Raw genomic sequence first — 20,869 nt, 5'->3', positions numbered from 1 at the left:
ACATTTGGATTGGGTTTTGAGGGATGAATAGGAGTTGGTTCTCAGTTATTTCATGTTTAAGTGAACATACTTTCCTTCCTCTGCTAAACTCTTAAATTCTTTCACCTTCCCAGCAGGATCATGTATTAACTTTTTTTAAATTAAAGAAGTGAACAATTTGATTTTTACTGATAACATGTGCTACTGTTGTGAAACAAAAACATGAGCAAAGTGATAGATAAGAACCAGAACTTAAGATTGGTGGACGGAGAAGAGGGGCTTTTATTATGTGGGAACTAGGGCCAGGGAGAGAACAGTGTACATTAGGAGCAGGAGTAATTCAATGATTCATCCTGTCATTCCTCTTCCTCTATAGCCATCAGGTTTGGGCGGATGCCACAGGCCGAGAAGGAGAAGCTGTTGGCGGAGATCTCCAGTGATATCGACCAGCTGAACCCAGAGTCCGCTGACCTCCGGGCCCTGGCAAAACATTTGTATGACTCATACATAAAGTCCTTCCCGCTGACCAAAGCAAAGGCGAGGGCCATCTTGACAGGAAAGACAACAGACAAATCAGTTAGTTCTCTTCTGCTGTCTTCATTGGGGGTGTCTGGGGTTTTCTTATGTTTTTTTTTTCTTTGAGTAAATGATTTACTGTGTTACACATGCATACGCAGAATACTGTTCAGCTGTTGGCTGTTAACGTATTGCAGGCTGAGCCTAAAATGCGTGAAGTATTTTCAGATAGGATAAGTAAACATTTTGAAAAGGGAAAGAAGTCCTGCAAGTTCTAATAAACTCTTTGAGAATAGTGAAAGAATGTACTGGTCATCTTAACTTTAATGAATGAACTGAGACCCCCTCATCCTACCACCCTCTTTTGGGATCAGTCTCTTTTATTCGGCATCAAAATAACTGGCCATAACAATGTTCATTCAAGCAGCCCTGCTTTTCTCTGGGAAGGGCCTGAACTAGGATTGGAAAAGATATTCAGTCCCACTATTTGACCTTTCGGGAGAACTCCAGAGTTAACTCTTATGACGTTCGACATGGGTCGTAAAAATACATTCCAGATATTATATTACCTTTCTTTCCTTGTAGTACTCTATTAATTATTCCTGGGGAACTGGAAGCTCTATCCTTTTATTATGTATGTGAATTTTATCTTCTGCAAGGCCCGTGAGCTGCTTGGGCTACCCTGTGAATTCTCAAACATCTTAAGGCTCATTGGGTGGTACTGTTTAGAAAAATTCAGGATGGGTTATAATTATTACCGAGTCAAGTTTTCCAAGAAGTAGAACTCTTCCCTGACCAGAAGCCGAAAGCAACATGGAATTATATTAAAACAAACCAAAACTATGCCTGGATTCCAGTCCCAATTCTGCCATCAGCTTTGCGTGTGACCTGGATCATGTCTCTATAGCTCAGTTATTAAAGACAGGATCTGGCTTTGATAATAAGGCCTAGAGAATGTTCCTAGGGCAGTAAGCACCACAGAACACACTGTAGACACTGCCCCAGCTCTTGGGAGCGCTGGTATGTGAGCATTTATTATCAAGTGAACACCTCCAGGGGAGCTGTGCAATTACTTGACAGATATGTATATCTTTTTACCCACTCAGATATATTGTTGGGAAAATCCTATTACCCTTTTATGTATTCTGATGACTATCTCAAGATATTATTTTTTCCTTTTAACTAAACCATTTTTTAGGAGTAAACTCAGCTAATAGGAAAGGAAAACTATGGGATAGAGCCACATGCCAATAAGGACAACGAGTTTTCGGATTTGCAAAAGAGGTCTTTGATACCTTAACAATAATATACCTGGATCCACTACTTTACAATTTCCAAAAATCTTACACGTTTAGTAGGCTCGAGTCACACGGCCATCTTACTGCTTCTGTTATTATCCTCTTTTTAAAGATGAGGAAACTGAAGTCCAGGGAGGTTACACATTTTGCCCTAAGATCTCACAGCAAGCATGTGGAAGAGCCAGGATTGTAACGCAGGCTTTCTGACCTCTAGATCAGAGCAGTCTTAGCCTGATGGTCCCTTAATACCACGCTACTTTTGGAAGCTAGTCTTTGCCGTTGGCTGGCAGTGAGCCAGGGAGACATACACACTAGGAAAACTTTACTCTGGGAAAACTTTCCAAGTACGATTTCTTTTTGTCGATTTTAGAACAACAGGAATTTTTTACCAGGTTGTGCTATCCCAACATATTCTCAGTTTGGAAACTTTTCCTGTGCTGTGTTGTTGTTCTTGAATTACAGAAGTCAGGAAGGGCCTTGACTAGGACTGCTATCTTCCACACACACAGGACGGCAGAACATAGTGGGGAGCAAAGCTGAGTCTCTGTGTCTGTGCAATGAAAAAATTGGGCCATAGCACATCAGTAGTAAATGAAGACCTCTGCATAGCTGATTTGACTACAGAAAATAAACTGTTTATGTCCAGGTAGAAGAATAAAAGGCAAAGTAGAGCGATGTGGCCAAAGAGAGGTAACACTTAAGGAAGATTGCAATAGGTTGCTGAGAGCACGTCTGGGAACCAGGACTGGAGACCCAGAACTGGGACAGGATTGCCGAAAGGGAAAGTGCCCTAAAGCAAACTACTGACTTCACAGGTTTGGCTAAGGCCATTTGGCTTGCAGGAACTGCTCTCTCACCTTCTCTTCATTTCCCAAGCCAGACCTGCAATCCTTGCTGAAAAGCCTAGCGATTTAATAGTACCTGGAAGATAGGAGGGAGACCAAAAAAAAATCCCCAGTAGTCAAGAATTTAGCTTTGCACCACTGGTGGCCAACATGCTCTTATCAGTGCTACTGAAGGACACAGAGCCTAAACCACGGTAAATCACTCTAAAACCTCACTCCAGTTGACTCCTTGGCTCCGCGTCTTTGAGTTAAAAAAAATATGATAATTGGAGGCTCTTTATGGCATAAATAGGTAATAAGCCGTTTTAGGCAATAGGGCTGCAAAATGCTTGATCACAGCGTTCTCAAGTTTAGAGGCCAAGTGTTCATGATTTTTTTCCCCTGTAATAACTAGCACTATGCTTTGCCCCTGATAGTTACTCAGACTGTATTTGCTTAATTTGAAATAAAAACAGTTGCCTGTGCCCTTTGAAATTCTGGACTTTCAACAAAGGGCTTCTAGCTAGCCCAATATTTGCTCACAAAACTGGACATCACTCATGATCTGGATACAGGAAGAATTGCCTCCAGTTGGAGTCTGGAAAAAGAGAGTGGGCCAAATTAAAATAATTCGTTTGCTGATGACACAAAACTGAACTAGAATCGTTTGGCATTCTCTTTTCTCCTTATCTTGCAAAATCAAATTAAGTACTAGTGGAAAGAAATAGTTCAGAGATGAATATAAGACAGAAGAAAATCCAAAATGTGATTTCCAATGAGACTAGAGATCTGTTCTTTATCTACATGGTCGTGTTATTCATTTGATAGCATCTATCTCAGGGGTGTTATGTTATCTCTTGGCCAGGGCTCATGAAAGTTAAGATTTGCATTGATAGGAAAAGTTTTGCAGAAGTGTGGACTCTTGAGAGGATGGGGGTGTCCAAAAGTGGCTGTGGCTATGCAGTAGAGCCATTTGGGTTTCATTGTACACCCTGCTTAAGACTGATGTCACCAGTGTTGGTTAGGCCAAGCCTGGGGGAGGTTACTCAGCATAGAGGATGACCAGTTACCCAGAACCTTTGGAAAAGGAACTGTCTTGAATGAAGAGGCCATTCTTTGTATTTATCTTACTGCTCAATTTAACCCTTCCGCCCTTTCAGCACTTGCCGCCAGGCCACCCAAGGCCTCTCCCCCCACTCCCCAGCTAAACTTCCTTCTCCTATATCTTATTCCCTGGGGCAGCTCATACCTTTCACAATAGATAAATTAACTGCTCCTGCTCCCCTTCTATCAACTTTAACGTAGTATCTGGTATATGATGCCTTACTTTTCATTGTCTTGCCTAACTAAGAATCATGCTTGGGAATTTTAGGCTCAGGGCTGGGGAAAGATAGGATATGGAATCACTGGGTATGGATCCCCAGAGAAGAAATTTTTGGAGCAATGGGCCTTTTCGCCATGCTCAGGGTAGAAGTGACTCTCCCCACAACCTAATTCCCTTTCAGTGGCTTGTTCCGGCCAAGGACCCTTCTGTAAGAGATCCTACTGAGCCCTGGAGACTGTGCATGTGCTAGAACTAGGGTGCTCTGTTTCACGAAGGCAGTTTGATAACTGAATGGACTTTGGAAGTTCCTGGTGTTTGACTATTACCCTGGTGCGATGATCACACTGGGTGTATCACTGTCACATGATCCCATGTTTGTTGATGAAAATAAACAGAGAGTGGTTTTCAAAAACCATTTTCAGTGCCATGGTTTGTCATAAAACAATAAATAGAGAAACCCTTGGTGTGCCTGCCAACTCTTCACCCCCTATCTAAGAGATGGTGAAGCTCTGGCTGCACTCTATCTGCAAATAAGGAATAAAACTTTTTATATGTCGTATATTGGACTTTGGGTTCCAAAGCATCACATTGTTTATGATAGGTGCATGTGGAGTCACTGTATTTATAATTACAAGAGCAAACTAATGCCAGCAGAAAAACAGTCATTCTAAATAGTGTGTGAAATATGAAACTAATGAATAATACAACCAATATGGAAATGTAAACTTTTGTGAAAACATTTCTGTACTCATTTAAGTTTGTACATTCTGAAATTTACAATGGCTATCAAATCTGGTGACTCAAACCATTAGAAAGATATCTACCCTTTTAATCCTACACTTACAGCTAAACAAAATATGTTCTCTTTTCCCTTTATCTCTGGAAAAGCCCGACTGTGCTGGAATTTGCTCCCCTGAGGAGAAGGACATTGGGTAAGCTCTCAGAGAAGAGGCTCCAAGCGCTAGGAGAAAAAAGAGCAGGATAGTAGCGCTGATTTATTTCCATGGCTGCTAGAAAAGTTAGGCTCCTGGAAACATTAATCCATATGTTAATATTAATAAAATAAATTCTTTTATTGCCAGGGTTGTCAGGAATAGCTAAAGATATAACAGATCTGAACCAGTAATGTTCTTTCAGAGAATAAGTTAAAAAAAAAACATTCTATATAGTTAAGAAGAAAAACATTTGGATTTTTTTTTTCCCAATGATTCGACTCAGTTGGCCAATACCCTTGTTTACCCGCTGAGTAACTTTTTGGCTGGCAGTAGATGATTTTTTTAAGAGCTGTGATTATATGCTAGTTCATTAAAGTGTGAATAATTCTTTGTATTTAGTTTTCATTTGTTTGTCTTAAATCTCTAAACCACTCAGGAAGGCAGAATCACCTTTGACAGCCTTTCAAACCTCACTTCTGTCACACACGGCACTTAACCAGCACCGCTGGGGAACAATAGTTCAAAAGGAACTGCCTCAAGATCCCAGCATATAAGACCTGCAGTGTAAAAGCCCCAATTCATTCCAGAATAGTCATTTTATTAGGAAAAAGCAGAAGTGGGGAAGTGTAGAAAGCAATAGGAAGGGAAAAGAACTCAACCAGGAATCAGGAGCTCTGGTTCTAGTTCAGGGTTTGCTATAAATTGCTCTTGGACTTTGGAAAGTCTCGTGGCTTCAGTTTATTCATTAGTTAGAGAGTGATGGTACAGATTATTTCTGAAGACCCGTTATGTTCTATAAATCCCATAGTTCTCAACAAGAGGAAAACAGGAACAACAGGGGCAAAACCCAAAAAGAGGTTGAGGAAACCAAACCAACGCATGTTGGATTAACATTCGCCCATTGTAGCTAATTGAGAAGAACCAGGTGTGTCAAATTGATGAAAGTCAGTCGAAACTATAAAAAGGAAGAAGGAAACAAAATGAACTAGATAGGCCCTAAGAATTCAGTGTTCTTCCTTAAGGAAAGCTAAGAATATCAGGAAAGCCCCGTGAGATGAGGCCCACACTTTTCCGAGCCAGTTTTAACTCTGACAAGGTTACCAAGTGATTGTTTGAGAGAGCAGTAGAGTGATCTGCCACACTGGTCTCAATCTGCCAAATTAGAGAAATCACCCAGAATATCCTGTGCTTTATGAGTTGATTTTTTTTCTTGTTTCTCTCCTTTAGCTTGCTATTTTTTTTTTTTTTTTTTTTTTGAGACAGAGTCTTGCTCTGTTCCCTGGGCTAGAGTGCCGTGGCGTCAGCCTAGCTCACAACAACCTCAAACTCCTGGGCTCAAGCAATCCTTCTGCCTCAGCCTCCCGAGTAGCTGGGACTACAGGCATGTGCCACCATGCCTGGCTAATTTTTTTCTATATATATTTTTAGCTGTCCAGATCATTTCTTTCTATTTTTTTTTTTTTGTTTTTTTAGTAGAGACGGGGGGTCTCACTCTTGCTCAGGCTGGTCTCGAACTCCTGACCTCAAGTGATCCTCCCACCTTGGCCTCCCAGAGTGCTAGGATTATAAGCGTGAGCCACCGCGCCCGGCCTAGCTTGCTATTTTATTATTCCAAAGGAGCTGTAAACTTGAAGCATTCATGTTTAATACCTTTCATAACTCATTATTAAAATTCTGATGTTATTGGATTACTCGGAAATACTACTGATCTGTTTCTCCTCTCAAACAAGTAAACTTTTATTCCTCTATTGTTTTCATCGTTCCCCCTTCATCATTGTGTTCTACAAAGGAAGCACATCATAGATCTATAACTAAATTTACTCATCTATATAAAACAGTACCCTTAATCCCACCCTGGCCTTGATAGGTGGAGCCATTTTTGAAAATCAAAATATATCATAATAAGTTACATTTGATGTATCTCTTTAAAAGAAATCAGGCTAGGCACAATGGCTCATGCCTGTAATCCCAGCACCTTGGGAGGCCTAGGTGGGAGTATCACCTGAACACAGGAGTTGGAGGCTGCAGTGGCTATGATTGTGCCACTGCACTGCAGCCTGGGTGACAGAGTGAGATTAATAAATAAATATTTTTAAAAAAATTTTTTTAAATGTATTTTTTTTTTTTTTTTTTTTGAGACAGAGTCTCGCTTTGTTGCCCGGGCTAGAGTGAGTGCCGTGGTGTCAGCCTAGCTCACAGCAACCGCAAACTACTGGGCTTAAGCGATCCTACCGCCTCAGTCTACCGAGTAGCTGGGACTACAGGCATGTGCCACCATGCCCGGCTAATTTTTTCTATATATATTTTAGTTGGCCAGATAATTTCTTTCTATTTTTAGTAGAGACGGGGCGGGTGGTTGGGGGGGGGGGTCTCACTCTTGCTCAGGCTGGTCTCAAACTCCTGACCTTGAGCAATCCACCCACCTCGGCCTCCCAGAGTGCTAGGATTACAGGCGTGAGCTACCACGCCCGGCCTTTTTAAAATGTATTTACCCTTACAGAAATCATTTTGCTTCCCTGGAAAAACGTTGTGTTCAAGCGCAGCTTTCTTCATTCCATTCTCCAGACCTTTTTCGGGTCTGTCCAATGTATGCAAAGTACAGGCATTATAATGGCCAGAGGCAGATTCACCTTGAGGCTAACGGTTCCTTGTACAGACCTCCTTCCAGTGCTCTGGGAAGGGCTTGAGCAATTTTGTTCTCATAATTTGCATTATGTTTCTTAGAGAAGGCCTCACAATTGTGTACATTTCAGGTCCCACAAAACCTGGATCCACTTCAGTCATGTCTTAGTTGTAATGAAGCTTGCTTTCTTGTTAAGGAGGGTTGAATATCCAACCATTTGATGTAGTGTCTGAAGATAAATACATTATTATCCCCAGACTAAAGTATTAAAATCATTAAGACAAAATTTGAAGATGAAATGGCTCCTATAATGGCAGATCATCAGGTGACACTGTACAAGCTAATTGGAAGGCCAAGGGCTCCCCTTTGCTTTGTAAAAACCACAGAAACGTGACCATGGACGTGCAGTACATTTTACATGGAAAATTGTACCAGCAGGGTAATGCTAAATTAACAATTCAAGATAAATTCTACAGGCCAAATTTGACTGAGGTTTTAAGAGTTCTGCTCTCTGTAAAGCAGGCTGGCTGCTGTTGTCTCACTAGGTTTGGGGATAAGGAGGTCCCTTGTGAAACGTGAAAGTGATATGCCAGTAAACTGTTTGCAGTCTAAGAATTGGTGAACTGGTTGCAAAGGAAGGCAGACCATGCCTGGGGATCACTCTTGCAGTTTGACAGATGCACAGGGAAGCTTTGCAGACTTCAGAAATGCAACAAAAACAGTATAATCAGATGAGTAGGGAAAACAAAAAAACTCCACTTGGCGTTCATTTACATGTCAAAACCCAGAATTCTCTGCCAGCTCACCACTTTTCAGAATGCTGAAGGGATTTAAAAAAGCTGGAATGGTTTGGCATGATGGTGGGGTGCTGATTCCTCTCTCTGTCCTTGAGTGTTTACTGCCAGGAAATCCTGACCAACATTGATTGCCAAGGGGTTAAAGTCACATTGTTGTTAAATTGGGAGAGAAAATTAGCAGGATTTTGTGCCCTGTGTTCAACTATCACAGAGTTTCAAAAACAGGAACCTGGGCTTCGTATGAGGGGACAGGGGAAGTAGAGGGGAAGAGTCACAGGGTGATTTATCAGGGCATAGTTCCAGATAAACGCTTACATGGAGGTGAAAGAATTTTATGTATATGTTCTGTGCCAAGAAGCCAGCAGTTGAGCAGAAGCTCGTCTGAAAATTGAAGTGGGCAGTCCTGGGTACAGTCTCTGCATATGTGAGGCGGCGATGGTTTTATATTCGTGTTGTCTGTACTCCTGCAAGTGCAGGTGGTCTTTTCAGGTGTCCATACCGTCATATTCCCATAGCAGAAAAGAAAGCCAATGCTTTTTCATTAAGGTAAATTATAATACACTATAAAACACCTGAAGGATAAAAAACACATTTACTCTAGGTTCTGTAAAAGCATCGTTATCCATTCAAATTTTTCTCACAACTAGAATCTGACATTTTGGGAAATACAAGTAAATTTTAATTGATGTGACTGGCTCTGCCTTTCTTTTTTCTCTCATTAATGATACCAATCCTGAAGCGAAAAAAGAAAACAAACATACACACATGCACAAACACACAAGCAAAATGTTCAAGAAACACAGTAAGGACAATTTGGTCCCAATTTCCTGGAAGAATTAGAGCCACCGTGAGATAGTATAGGAGGTAGACTTTGGCCAGCTGCCTGAGCCCTGAGCCAATGATTAAGTCTGGTGACAAACCTGCTCTTGGGTTGCCACGTCATCCTTTTTTGGAGGTTGTTAAACTATACAGTTGAAGTGAATTTTTGGTAACAAAAGTAAAAATGGCTGGAATAGCTCCAGTAAGTGGCGATGATATGATGTGCAAGTTTGGAAATCTGTTCAACATCTAAGAGTCCTTAATGTGACTTTTATTTCCTCTGGTATGGAACAGACCTAATAGTTTGGTGAAAAACATAGACTCCTATGGAGATTAATAGAATCTCCAACCAGTGGATCTTGAAGCTGGCTATGGCGGCCGCTCATGCACACCTCCCTCTGGCCATTCAGGAGGCAGTTCTCAGCATCCCTGCTCAAAAGGAACTTTACTTCTAGTACATCAGAGACTTCACATTCTGTGCACCTGCACTTGTGTGTGCACACTCACACCTCCCCACACACACACACACACACACACACACTGCTTCTGAGGATGGAAGTAGAATCTCCTCCAGAGAAGAAATGGAGAGCCCTGATTCTATCCGCTCCCTCACTGAGAAACTTGAGGCCTAGGAAAGGTAAATGACTTAAGTCACATAGTTAACCACAGAACCAAAGCTGGAGCCTCAATTCTTATTGTGGTGCTTTCAGACATACAAGCATAGGATTCTGAGTTTATCTCCTCATACAGTTTAGTGCTTCCAGTCTATGTAAAATGTTGCCCCTTCTCAGAGTAGCCTTGAGAATTTCACAGTGACCACAAATCTTTGGTTAGTTCTACGCAAGGAAAGGAAAGAGAGAGAGAATTTCATGACCAACACAACTTGCTTTTGAAAGCAGCCTATTGCCAATTTGAGTAATTGGTGCATGTATTTTATTGATTATTTGACCTATAAGGATTTACTTTAAAATACAATTTCAAAATCCTTTTTTTTTCTTTTGCCACTTTTTGCAGCATGTACCTGTGGGCCTTCTACATCTGCTCTTTCTAAAACAGATAAGAGCTTAAGCTTCCAGAGCATTAAAAAAGAAATAGACATTTTCTTTGCTCAATATTCCTAATCTGCTTTCAGAGTGATTTTTTTATAGTTAAGTATACTTTATACGCATACTGTGTTCCATTTGTGATCTAAACAGATTTAATCTAAAACTGAAGAGTTGCTTTATGTGCAGGTGGGTATTTTCAACCCTTAGTTGCTGAAATGATTTTTTATTTTTTCTGCTCTTCTCGTCAGTGATGAAATGATTTTTTATTGAAAGATGGTTAAAAATATATTTCATTGAAAGCCAAGAAAAACAATAGAATTTGTATCATTTTAAAAATCAACAAAGACTCTCCAAACAAAAGAAATTGGAACAATTAGCCAGTCAGAGGTGAAATGTTACTGTGTAAATTCAAGGAAAAGAAGACCAAAACTGGTGAAATATGATTGGTTCCAGAAAGTAATTAAGATGCATAAAAGAAGGGTATTTTCTCATTATTAAGCATCTTCAACTTTAAAGATTTGAGGTAGCAAAGCCAACGTATGTAAAGAAACAATTTTCTGAACTGGGGTGGCGTTTGCTGTGAAGTAGAAACCTCTGACTCAGCCACTTCTCCTCTGTTTTATTTGCAGCCATTTGTTATCTACGACATGAATTCTTTAATGATGGGAGAAGATAAAATCAAGTTCAAACACATCACCCCCCTGCAGGAGCAGAGCAAAGAGGTGGCCATCCGCATCTTTCAGGGATGCCAGTTTCGCTCCGTGGAAGCAGTGCAAGAGATCACAGAGTATGCCAAAAGCATTCCTGGTTTTGTAAACCTTGACTTGAATGACCAAGTAACTCTCCTCAAGTATGGCGTCCATGAGATCATTTACACGATGCTGGCCTCCCTGATGAATAAAGATGGAGTTCTCATATCCGAGGGCCAAGGATTCATGACAAGGGAATTTCTAAAGAGCCTGCGAAAGCCCTTTGGTGACTTTATGGAGCCCAAGTTTGAGTTTGCTGTGAAGTTCAATGCACTGGAATTAGATGACAGCGACTTGGCAATATTTATAGCTGTCATTATTCTCAGTGGAGGTAAGATTCGCCGTTTGATCTTCCATGAACAAGGGTGGGATGGGGGTGGGATGGCTGAAAGAATGTTGGATTTCCTTAGTGTGTCAGTCTGTGTTCCTTTTTCATGCTATACTGCACCTTTGGTACAGAAAATGCCAGTGGCAGAATGCCATGAGAATCTCACTGTACTCAAAATACTGTACCAAGAAAGAATATCATAGGTTTGCAGTATGAAGGCTGTGGGTTACGCAGGCTCTTTTCTTTTATTCCTCACAATACTTTTTCCAGTCATATCCAATTATGGAAATCAAATGCTCTCTTCTTTTTCTTTTTCTTTTCTTTTCCTTGTCTCATTCCTTCCCAAAGGCCAATCCATTCTTTGGTTCATTTAAGTAATGACACATATAACTTTGCTTAAGATGATGCTCACTTGGATAGAGAAGGTACTACTAAGTGGTTTTAGTCAAATTGTCCTCCTGCCCCACCATCAGTAAGCTATTACTTTGAATTGCTTTCCTGATATCAGGAATTAAGGACTAAATGTACTGACTGTACTTGTACTATATATAAGGATCCTACTCTCTCATGCGGATCCTCTGATGGCTTCCCTTAAAGTACCTTTCGTGTGGTGGTTGAGCGTAATTAAGAAGGCAGTCTGAACCAAAGAACACACAGCAGAGAAATAAATTGAATTATTTTGCAAGTTATTGTATTCCTGGCCTTGCAAGTACATGACCTAACTAACCAACTCCAAAAGTAGATTTCATTCTGAATGTAACTTTCATTAGCCTCTCTCATGTTTTCAAGTTGAGAAGAAAGTTATACTTTCATCTCTCTATATATAAAAATTATTTTTAAACAGTAGTTTTTATACTGAAATGGACTTCAGGTGAGCTTTTTATATGTACTCTATAGTATATCTTCTGTCTGTAAAAACTCACCTGTCAGAGAAACTATACAACTGCACAGTGTATTATAAAGAGCATGATTCACTCTGTAGTCTTTTGCTGTCCAATTGAGAGCAGAAAGCTTCTGAAATCAGGTGCATAGTGCATTAGTAATAATAATAATGGCAAAAGCAAACACTTGTTTAGTACTTACTGTGTGCCCGGCAGTGTTCTGAGCACTTCATACCTATTCATTTAATCCTTACAACCCAGTGAGGTAAGTACCGTTTTGCAAATGAGGATACCAAAGCCCCGAAAGGTTCGCTCACTTGCCCAAGGTTACACGGCCAGCAAAGGGTGGAGCCAGGGTTATGAAACAGGCAATCTGACTCCGGAGTCTAGGCTCTTAACTTCTACACTCTGCAAAATCCTACCCTTTATATGACTAGGGTGCAAATAGATAACAATATGGCTTAGATTAACTCTGGAGCCAAGAGTCCAGTGTCAACTTGTAATTCACTTTAAAATAACTTTTTGGTGTTATGTTTAATAGAACAAAAATATACTATCTGACTTGATTTAATATCTTGACCAAATCTACTTAAATTAATCCTCAACCCCCTGGGATCTTTGAGCAAAGAATGAGATTTCAGTATATATGAGGTTCACTGGGACAAAAATATTAAGTTTTTAAAAACCAGAATAGAAGATAGATATTGTTTAGCTAATATTTTAAGGCACATTTTATTTTTAATAAAATATAAAAATACATTATCATTTGATATATTTCTAATATTTTTCCTAAGCCTATGCTTCCCATGTCTATATTCTTTCCACTTAATTAGTTTCTCATGTCATTACATACTCTTTGTTAATATTTTGTATTATTTTTTAGTAAAAGTAATATGTGGTCATTTTATAATCCAAAGAATACAGAATGTTGTAAGTGAAAAGTAAGGTCTTTGCCCTTGGAATAAAATAGGATTAACAAAGTCCTATTTCTCCTATTTGCACACTCATATATACAGATAAATGTATGCATAGGTATAATATAATACAAGTTTGTAGCAGTTTATAATCCTATTATAGATGCTAAGGGAAGTGTCTGAAATAAGCCATTCAAAGATGCTTAGTTTCTAACTAGGAAAGGTCTAGATAAGAAATAATCATGATAATTCCGGGCTTTTTGAACATGAGCAATGTTGTTTTATGGGTACAGCAGGCAACAGTGTGGTTCCATCTAGAAAAGATGCCATTACTAACCCTAACTAGATTTCTCACAAGCTAGATGATCTAAAACTCAGTGATTTATTGGGCCTTTAAAAATTTCGTTAATTGATCAAGAAATAGCTCTGAAATGTTTGATTCAATTTAATTGATATTGCAGGCTTCAGCTTTCAATTATGAAAATTAAAAATGGTACCATTTAATGGACTTTTGGTTTCCTATTAAAAAATTAAAATAACATGGTACCATTTAAATATAGATATTGTATAAAGAAGTTCCTTTTAGCCTTATGCAAACTGTCTGGACAGTAGCCAATATCCAGATGTCATTTAATCCTCACAACAGTGAAAGAAATTTGAAGGTAGCAGCCTGCCACAGATTTTAATAATCTTATATCTGTGGCTATAATGAAAAGAAAACTCTGGGAATAACTTTAGACTTCCTCAAAAAAAAAAAAAATTTACCATTGATTTCCATAGCACAGAAGCCAAATCCCTCCCCGATTGAAGTTGGCTCTTGTAGATGAAGCCTACGAATAGGCAATAGATAACGAGTAACTGGCCCCATGTGTGTCCAACTCACAGGAGTTCTCGTCCTTCCTCAGAAAGGCTGACAGGTGTAGGGCAGGGAAGGAGCTGTTCCACAGTCCTTCCCAGGCCACAGACTGTTCTGATACCGTCAGGATCGCTGTCATCTGTCGATGATGAGATCAGTATCCCAGATTGTAGTTTATTAGAGTAAGAGAAAATTTCTCAATTACTTTTTCCCCCCATTCTGGGTTTTCCAGAAAGGGAAAACATTCACGTAAGCAAGAGGCTTTGATCTAGTAAACAAATTTCTGATTCTACCCAGTCTTAACAAGAGTGATTATTTTCTCCTCTGCAGTTTATTCTGAAGCCTATCAGTTGCGTTAGTGGTTTCAGAAAGACGTGCTTCTGGCAGGTTGCAGTTGGGCTCATTCTGAGCAAGCCTTGGAATCACAGAAGGGCTTCGCTCTGGTGAAGGCACTTAGGACCCTCGACCGAGGGCAGAGTGAGGGATACGGGCACCATGCGAGAGTGAGGTGGCAAGGAATTGGGGATTAAGGGAGAGGCGTCCCTGGGGGATCCAAAGAGAGGATTTTTGGATAAAAGTAACTGATTTGACCCAACTAAGTATTTGCTGGGGAAACCTGAGCTGCTGCCTGAGATTGCTGCCATTCAGAGGCAACCCTGAAAACTGCTGATAGCATTTGATTTGGTGCTTAGATTTGCCCAGTTCTCAGCATCTCTGCTATTCACTCAGCTCTCAGACTTGCTGAGAAAGATGACCTAGTTCTTCTTAAGTTTTCCTCCTCTGTCTCTCCTTTTCTCCCCGCCCCCCCGAGCTTAGGGTAAGAATTAGACTAATAAGGAACAGCAACACTTGAGAACCTAAGTTCAGTGCTGTGGGCCTTTTTAACGCACAGTCTCTCCTTAGATGCTGACGTGCTCTTGTGTTTTTATTCTTATTTCATAGAAAGAAAAGCAAGGGTCATAGGCTTAAGCGGCTTGTCTAAGATCAAACAACCAGTGTGCAGGGGAACTAGTACTGAAACCCATGTTCCCTAACTGCCACCCGTTACCCTGCCCCTCTGCCACCTGGTCAGCGCACTCACTTTGAGCTGGTGGCTGCAACCTGCTTTCCCTTCACCATATTCCCTAAGGTATGCCCGTACCTCTCAGCCAGAAAAGGCGCTTCCTTGATGATCGTGGTAAGTAGTAGCTTCCCTTGCACCTTCTAGTCTTACTGATAGGCTGGTTGGCATCGAGAGTAATAAAACTGCCTCCAGCGAGGGCATGTTTGCAACTGGCGCCACAGCATCATGCCAGCCACTCCAGCAGACTCCCAAAACCTACCCAGTGACCAAAGCCAAGCATAAATCTCAACAAAGCTGACAAGCCCCAGGACGCCCTAGTGGATATTTTGCCCCCTTAAGTGTTTGCTGCTTGGTGAAGAAAAGTTGAAGAGAGTTCCAGCTGGAACTCTGCAACAGGCAAAAGCTCTTTTTGTTAATTCAAAACAGTTTGGAATCCATTTCAGTTCTTCCTAAACTTCCAAGATATGGGGGAGGAAACTCACTGGCTTTACAATATATTTTTTAAGGCAAGTTGCCACTGCTGTCCTAATGAGAGAGAAGCTGCAAATCTCACTGCAGCAGCCACAGATGGCAAGCCATCCAGCCGCCTGCTTTGCCCTCTCGAGTCTGGCTTGGTGGTGCAAACCGTTTGGAGAGCACTCCTTTCTCCAGCAAGCCCAGCATTGCTCCTTCTGTATGGAGCAGCTTTGGACAGCGTTCTTGGGTGATTGTGGATGTTTGTGCTGTTGAGTGGGAGGAAGAAAAGAGTAGAAGGAGGGATTGTTCTCATAACTATACATGTGCATATCAAGGAAGAGTTGATATATTCTGTGTCAGTTGGATAACACCCAGTTCTACCAGGTCAGTAACCTGAAACCCCTGTGGCTCACCCAATGGTCATGGCCAGATAGATAGATTTTTTTTTGAAACAGGGTCTTGCTCTGTTGTCCGGGCTAGAGTGCAGTGGCATCACCATAGCTCACTGCAACCTTAAACTCTTGGGCTCAAGCGATCCTCCTGCCCCAGCCTCTCAAGTAGCTGAGGCTACAGGCATGCACCACCACACCTGGCTAATTTTTCTATTTTTTGTAGAGACGGGGTCTCCCCTCTTGCTCAGGCTGATCTTGAACTCCTGACCTCAAGTGATCCTCATGCCTTAGCCTCCCAGAGTGCTAGGATTAAAGGCATGAGCCACTGTGCCCACCCAAGATTTTTTAATTTGCTAACATAGAATCAAAGCACAGCACTGGCCCAGAATAAGTTACCCAATAAATGCTTATTGAATGAATTATAATCTGAAATAATAGTAATAATAGCTACCATTTGTTGAATACTTCACTGTATGTCAGAATACATACTAGACACTTTATATACATTCACAATCTCTGTCTCGTCTTTCCTGCAGCTCTACGTGATCTTTTATTACCCCCATTTTACAGATGGAGAAAACAGAAGTTTAGATAGGTTAAGCAATTGCTTCAGGTCACAGACTACTAATGGGTGAGGCCAAGGTTCAGAGCCAGGTCTCTCAGACTTTAAAACTGGTGCCCTCAACCATTAGACTCTACTGCCTTTTGTGTATTGAGATGTGGAAGCATCTCAATTAATTACTTTGGACTTGGAGTTCTGTGGCAGTTATCAAAAACTACCTATTTCAATACTGCCTCCAAATATTATAACTAAGAATTTCCAGGTTATAGTTCAGATATGACTTATTAATATTCAAAGTCCTTCATAAGACACTGTTTTAACCCATCTAACAGAATTGCACCCTGAGTTTTGAGAATTTCTTGGGGAAGGATTAGTGCCTGGTGATAAGGCCGAAGACTGGTGGTCAGGTTCTTAAATGTGTTCAGATAGCAGGGCACCTGGAAATAATAGTGCTGTTTGCAGAACTCTGCACAAAAGGATAAACTTTAAATAATTAAGTAAACACATTTCTACTTAATCAGATACCATCTTATCTCAGGTTCTAATATAGATAAGTGGTTGCAGAAAAATTCATGAGAGGAATTTTAAATTGTTAAAATACCATCCAGTACCTTCATTTCTTCTCATTTGTCAGAAACGCACAAAATAACACTTCCTCAGCTGTCATAGCAAAGCACCTCAATCCAACCCCCGGAGCACAAGTGTTCCACAGGCACAGAGTTTGAGGAACACTGGTTTTGGAGTGTTCCATCTCGTCCCCCGTCCCTCAATTGCCCTTCAAAATTTTTAGAGTATTCCCAGCTCAAAAATGGAGAGCATCATCGTCTCTCTGGAGCAGAAGACAGACTGTAAGTGCCGGAATGGGCCTGGGCTTTACAGGAAGCCCCAGCTGAGGGAGCTCTGATTGTGTGTGGCCCAGTGGCTTCCACACCCTCTTAGTCTGTGAGCATCTTCCTTCCCAGTTAACTGAGGGGGAGGCAAAGCCCAAAATATTTAAACACTTAGATATCAAAAATACTGTGAACCACAGTAGGCCAACTTTCTTCTGCCTCTCCCACCCCAGCTGCACATCTAGCTGCCTTGCCCACGGCGGAGTTTCTGGCCGAGACTCAGGCTGCTGCCTGTGTGGTGACAGTTGTTTCTCTGATTCCTCTTGTGGTATTGCAGATAAACGAGGACATCTGCTTTCTCTTGAGCAGGACAGCCGAGAGTGTAATTGATGGTTCATACCCCCAACTTGGGCTGTATCGTGTTTGAGAGTAATAACACTTATGTATTAATTGGAGAAATATTTAATGCGCACCAGTGCTGTGTCTACATAGTTTGTGAGTCTCCTCCCTTAAAAGGGCCACCCCCCCCCCACCATGTTGCCATGACTGGTTGGCAGAATGGCTTTGAATAATGACTCACTTTGAGTTATCTAGAAATGTCCCATTATTTCACTATTTTCATAACCCCAGAGACTTGGTTTGACAGGGATGAGGTATATTTATGAGTTCTCAACTGGTGCCCAAAGTCTAAAAACCAGAGAGCTGAGGCGGGGGATGGGGTAATGGGGAGAAGATGAAACATTCTAGAATCATCTGATAAACTTTATGTACGTACACACGCGCTCAGGCTTTTGTTGTTTGTAGACTGTAGAAGCGGCTTTATCTGTGACTGCTTTAGGAGTAAAGTCCCCTCCTCAGCCCAGGCTGGGGGGGCCGGGGCCGTGGCAGTGAGTGCCTAGGCGAGAGGCAGCCCGCGAGCCGGAGTGCTGAGTCATTCTGTCCCCACACCGGCGGTCTTGGAAAAGCTTCAGTCAGTCAGTGGGCTGCTATTTGGAGCACTTTATCATTTTGGGCGCTCACACTGTGTGTTTAAACTCTGGGTGACCCCAGGCAGCTTTCCAGACTGGCACAACTCACGGAGACCTTCAGACAGACCATCTGCGAGTGAGGAAGAGTGAAACCGAGCGCCGCTTCTAGCGGCTCCTTGCAGAGAGGCCAAACGCAGGTGGTGGAGGAATCAGTCCTAGAGGACGCTTCTTTGAGGGCCTCACCAGCTTCACAGATAAGTAGAGCAGAAGAGGCAGGATGGCCTAGTGGAAAGCTCTGGAATCACGGGGACAGGAGTTCACAAACCCCCACTCCATCTCTTACTAGAGGTGTGATTACAGGCAATTATTTACCTCCCGGAGCCTTAATGTCCTTATCAGTACGGTGAGCAAGTGAAATGACAGGATGCGAAGCCTCTGGCACAATGCCTGCGACCTGCTAAGTACACAGTAAATGCTAATTTTCCCTCTTCCCCTGCATGATATAATTTGAAGTAGCTTCACTCAATCCTGCCAGTCACATTGCTTGAAATTCCAATAGTCGTTCTTAAAATCCCTTATTACAGTATGAATACCCCTAGGGAGATATCAGCTAATCCCTTTATCAGCTCTCCCTTTAAGGTGATTAGTTGTGGACTGAGAACAAAACCAGAGATACTGGAGGAAGGGGGGGGGTCCCCAAAGTAAGGGGAGAATGCTGGAGCCTGCTGCCCCCCAGGAGAGAGGGCAAGGCAGGACTGACTGGTGGGTTCCCACCCTCCCAGAATTCCTGGGGACCTCTGGTCATATTTAGAGATCACGCCTAGGTTTTGAGATCACAGGTTCTTCTCCAAGACACTGGAAAGGAGGACACTGGGGGAGTGGAGTGTGCAGAGAAGTAATACTCAGCAGCTTTTATTTTGCCTACTGCCTTTCGTGTGTTGTTGCCATTTCTAGAGGTTGAGGGAGTAAAGAAGAGTCGGAGTTCTTCATCCTCCCTCGTCCTTTCCTTCCCTCTTTATTCTTTCTCCTACCCAGAACACCACAGGGCGCAGCCACCGGGTGGATTAAGGGCATGAGTGTGTCAGGTTGGTGGCAGACTCCGAAAGGACTCGGAAAGGATCATTCTCCTTCGCATTTCTGCTCCGCCCTTTTTCCTCTACCCCACCCCCACCCCAGCCCTCATTTCCAGCCCTGATCGTAGCCCTTCTTGGACAGGAGGGAGCCGAAATGTATCTACATCACTCGTCTGTGGGAAGACCTGCAGACCGCTCCCCAGGTCCTGACAGAAAGGAGGGGTGCAAGCCACCTGGCTGTACTTAAATAGAGCGACCTTGAACGACTAGACCAACAAAGGGGCCCTATCCCCAGGGCGCAGGGAGAAAGGGGCACAAGGACTTCCCAAGGGTGGGACAGAAATCTCAAGTCCCCTTTCCATTCCGAGAGACCTGGGGGTAAACCAGAGCACGCCCACTGCACTGGAGGTACCGTCAAGTGAAAGAGCTTGGAACCGCGAATAGGAAGGGGTTACCCACCTTGTCACTGGATGGGTTTGTGTTGTTTTGTGGCTTGGGAGTTGGCTTTTTGTAGGTGGGAGTTGAGTGTTTGAGATGAGCTACTTAATGGGCAGATAAAAGAAAATATTGGGGGGCGGGGCCAAAAAAAAAAAAAGAAAAGAAAATATTGGCTGGGTTTGGTTTTATTGTTGTGATTGCCCTCCTCCCCCATCCCAGCTAAATCATACATCTTATTATCAGACATAAAGCATTTATAATTGTACAACTATCGTTTAAACAGGGAAGTGTCAGAATGTTAACCCGCTTCAGAGTGAGAACTCTGCGGGCAACATGTGCGTTCACTGCAGAATGTGCCGGCTGCAGGTGATCTTACCTGTTGGTGAAAGCATCTGCCGGATCTGTTTTCTACTGCCCCCTTCCCTGGTAGCAGCTCCTAAAATCACCCGTTGCTCAGGCCTCTAACTTCGGCTGGCCCTGCTAGCAAGGTGCAGTCCCAGGAGTGGAAAGGGGAAAACATCTGGAAGGGAGGGAAAAAAAAAAAAAAGTCTGAGAAGAAGGGAAAAAGAATCGGAAAGCTATAGAAGGGACCCAGGAAAATGAGAGAAACAGAGAAAGGTGGGAGGGAAGGTGAGGGAAGTTTAAGGAACACAAACAAAAATAATAACAACTAACTAATTATGTACCAGACACCGCTCTGAGCACTTTCAGTGCATTACTCATTTTATCCTCTAAACACTGAGAGTTAGGTTACCGTTACAGCTCCATCCTTTAAATGAGAAAACGGAGGTATAGGGAGGCTAAGGAACTTGACCAAGGTAAGTTACCGACTGCTTCTCACTAAACCAGTAGTGCTTTCCCTGGGCTGCACTTCAGCATCACCTGGGAGCTATTAAAAATCTTGACAGTCATACCCTGGGCCAAGTAAATCAGGTCTGGGTCCCAAGCATTACTTTGTTGTTAATCTCCCCAGATGATTTCAATGTGTAGCCAAAATTGAGAATCCCTGCACTAGATCAAGCTCCAGTTCAAATTTAACTATGAAGAGAACACATGTGAAACTTTCTCAAATGATTTTTTTCCTACAGGTAGGATGGAAGAAAGGAATTGCTATAGGCCACCCCAGAGTTTACTTAGCTGAGTTCACAGTTTTGTTGAATGCCCACCATGATTCTGGTGGGTAGATCAGAAAAGTATC

The 20,869-nt window shown here is 42.1% G+C and overlaps 1 protein-coding gene across 9 annotated transcripts in view; it reads left to right on the top strand.

Annotated features, from left to right (window-relative positions):
• The window catches only part of PPARG (peroxisome proliferator activated receptor gamma), a 129,734-nt gene that overhangs the window by 102,675 nt on the left and 6,190 nt on the right, over positions 1-20,869 (top strand). For 6 of the 9 annotated variants that reach the window (XM_069483961.1, XM_069483964.1, XM_069483959.1 and 3 more), the window contains 2 exons: positions 356-555; positions 10,791-11,241. In XM_069483961.1, coding sequence (XP_069340062.1) covers positions 356-555; positions 10,791-11,241 — 651 coding nt within the window. The remainder of the gene's footprint in view (positions 1-355; positions 556-10,790; positions 11,242-20,869) is intronic. The other 3 variants (XM_069483967.1, XM_069483965.1, XM_069483966.1) reach the window with 2 other exon arrangements.

The sequence above is a fragment of the Eulemur rufifrons genome, chromosome 10, assembly GCF_041146395.1.
Source record: "Eulemur rufifrons isolate Redbay chromosome 10, OSU_ERuf_1, whole genome shotgun sequence".
Lineage (NCBI taxonomy): Eukaryota > Metazoa > Chordata > Mammalia > Primates > Lemuridae > Eulemur > Eulemur rufifrons.
Note: the sequence above shows the minus strand (reverse complement) of the source record. Positions and strands in the feature narration are given on the sequence as shown.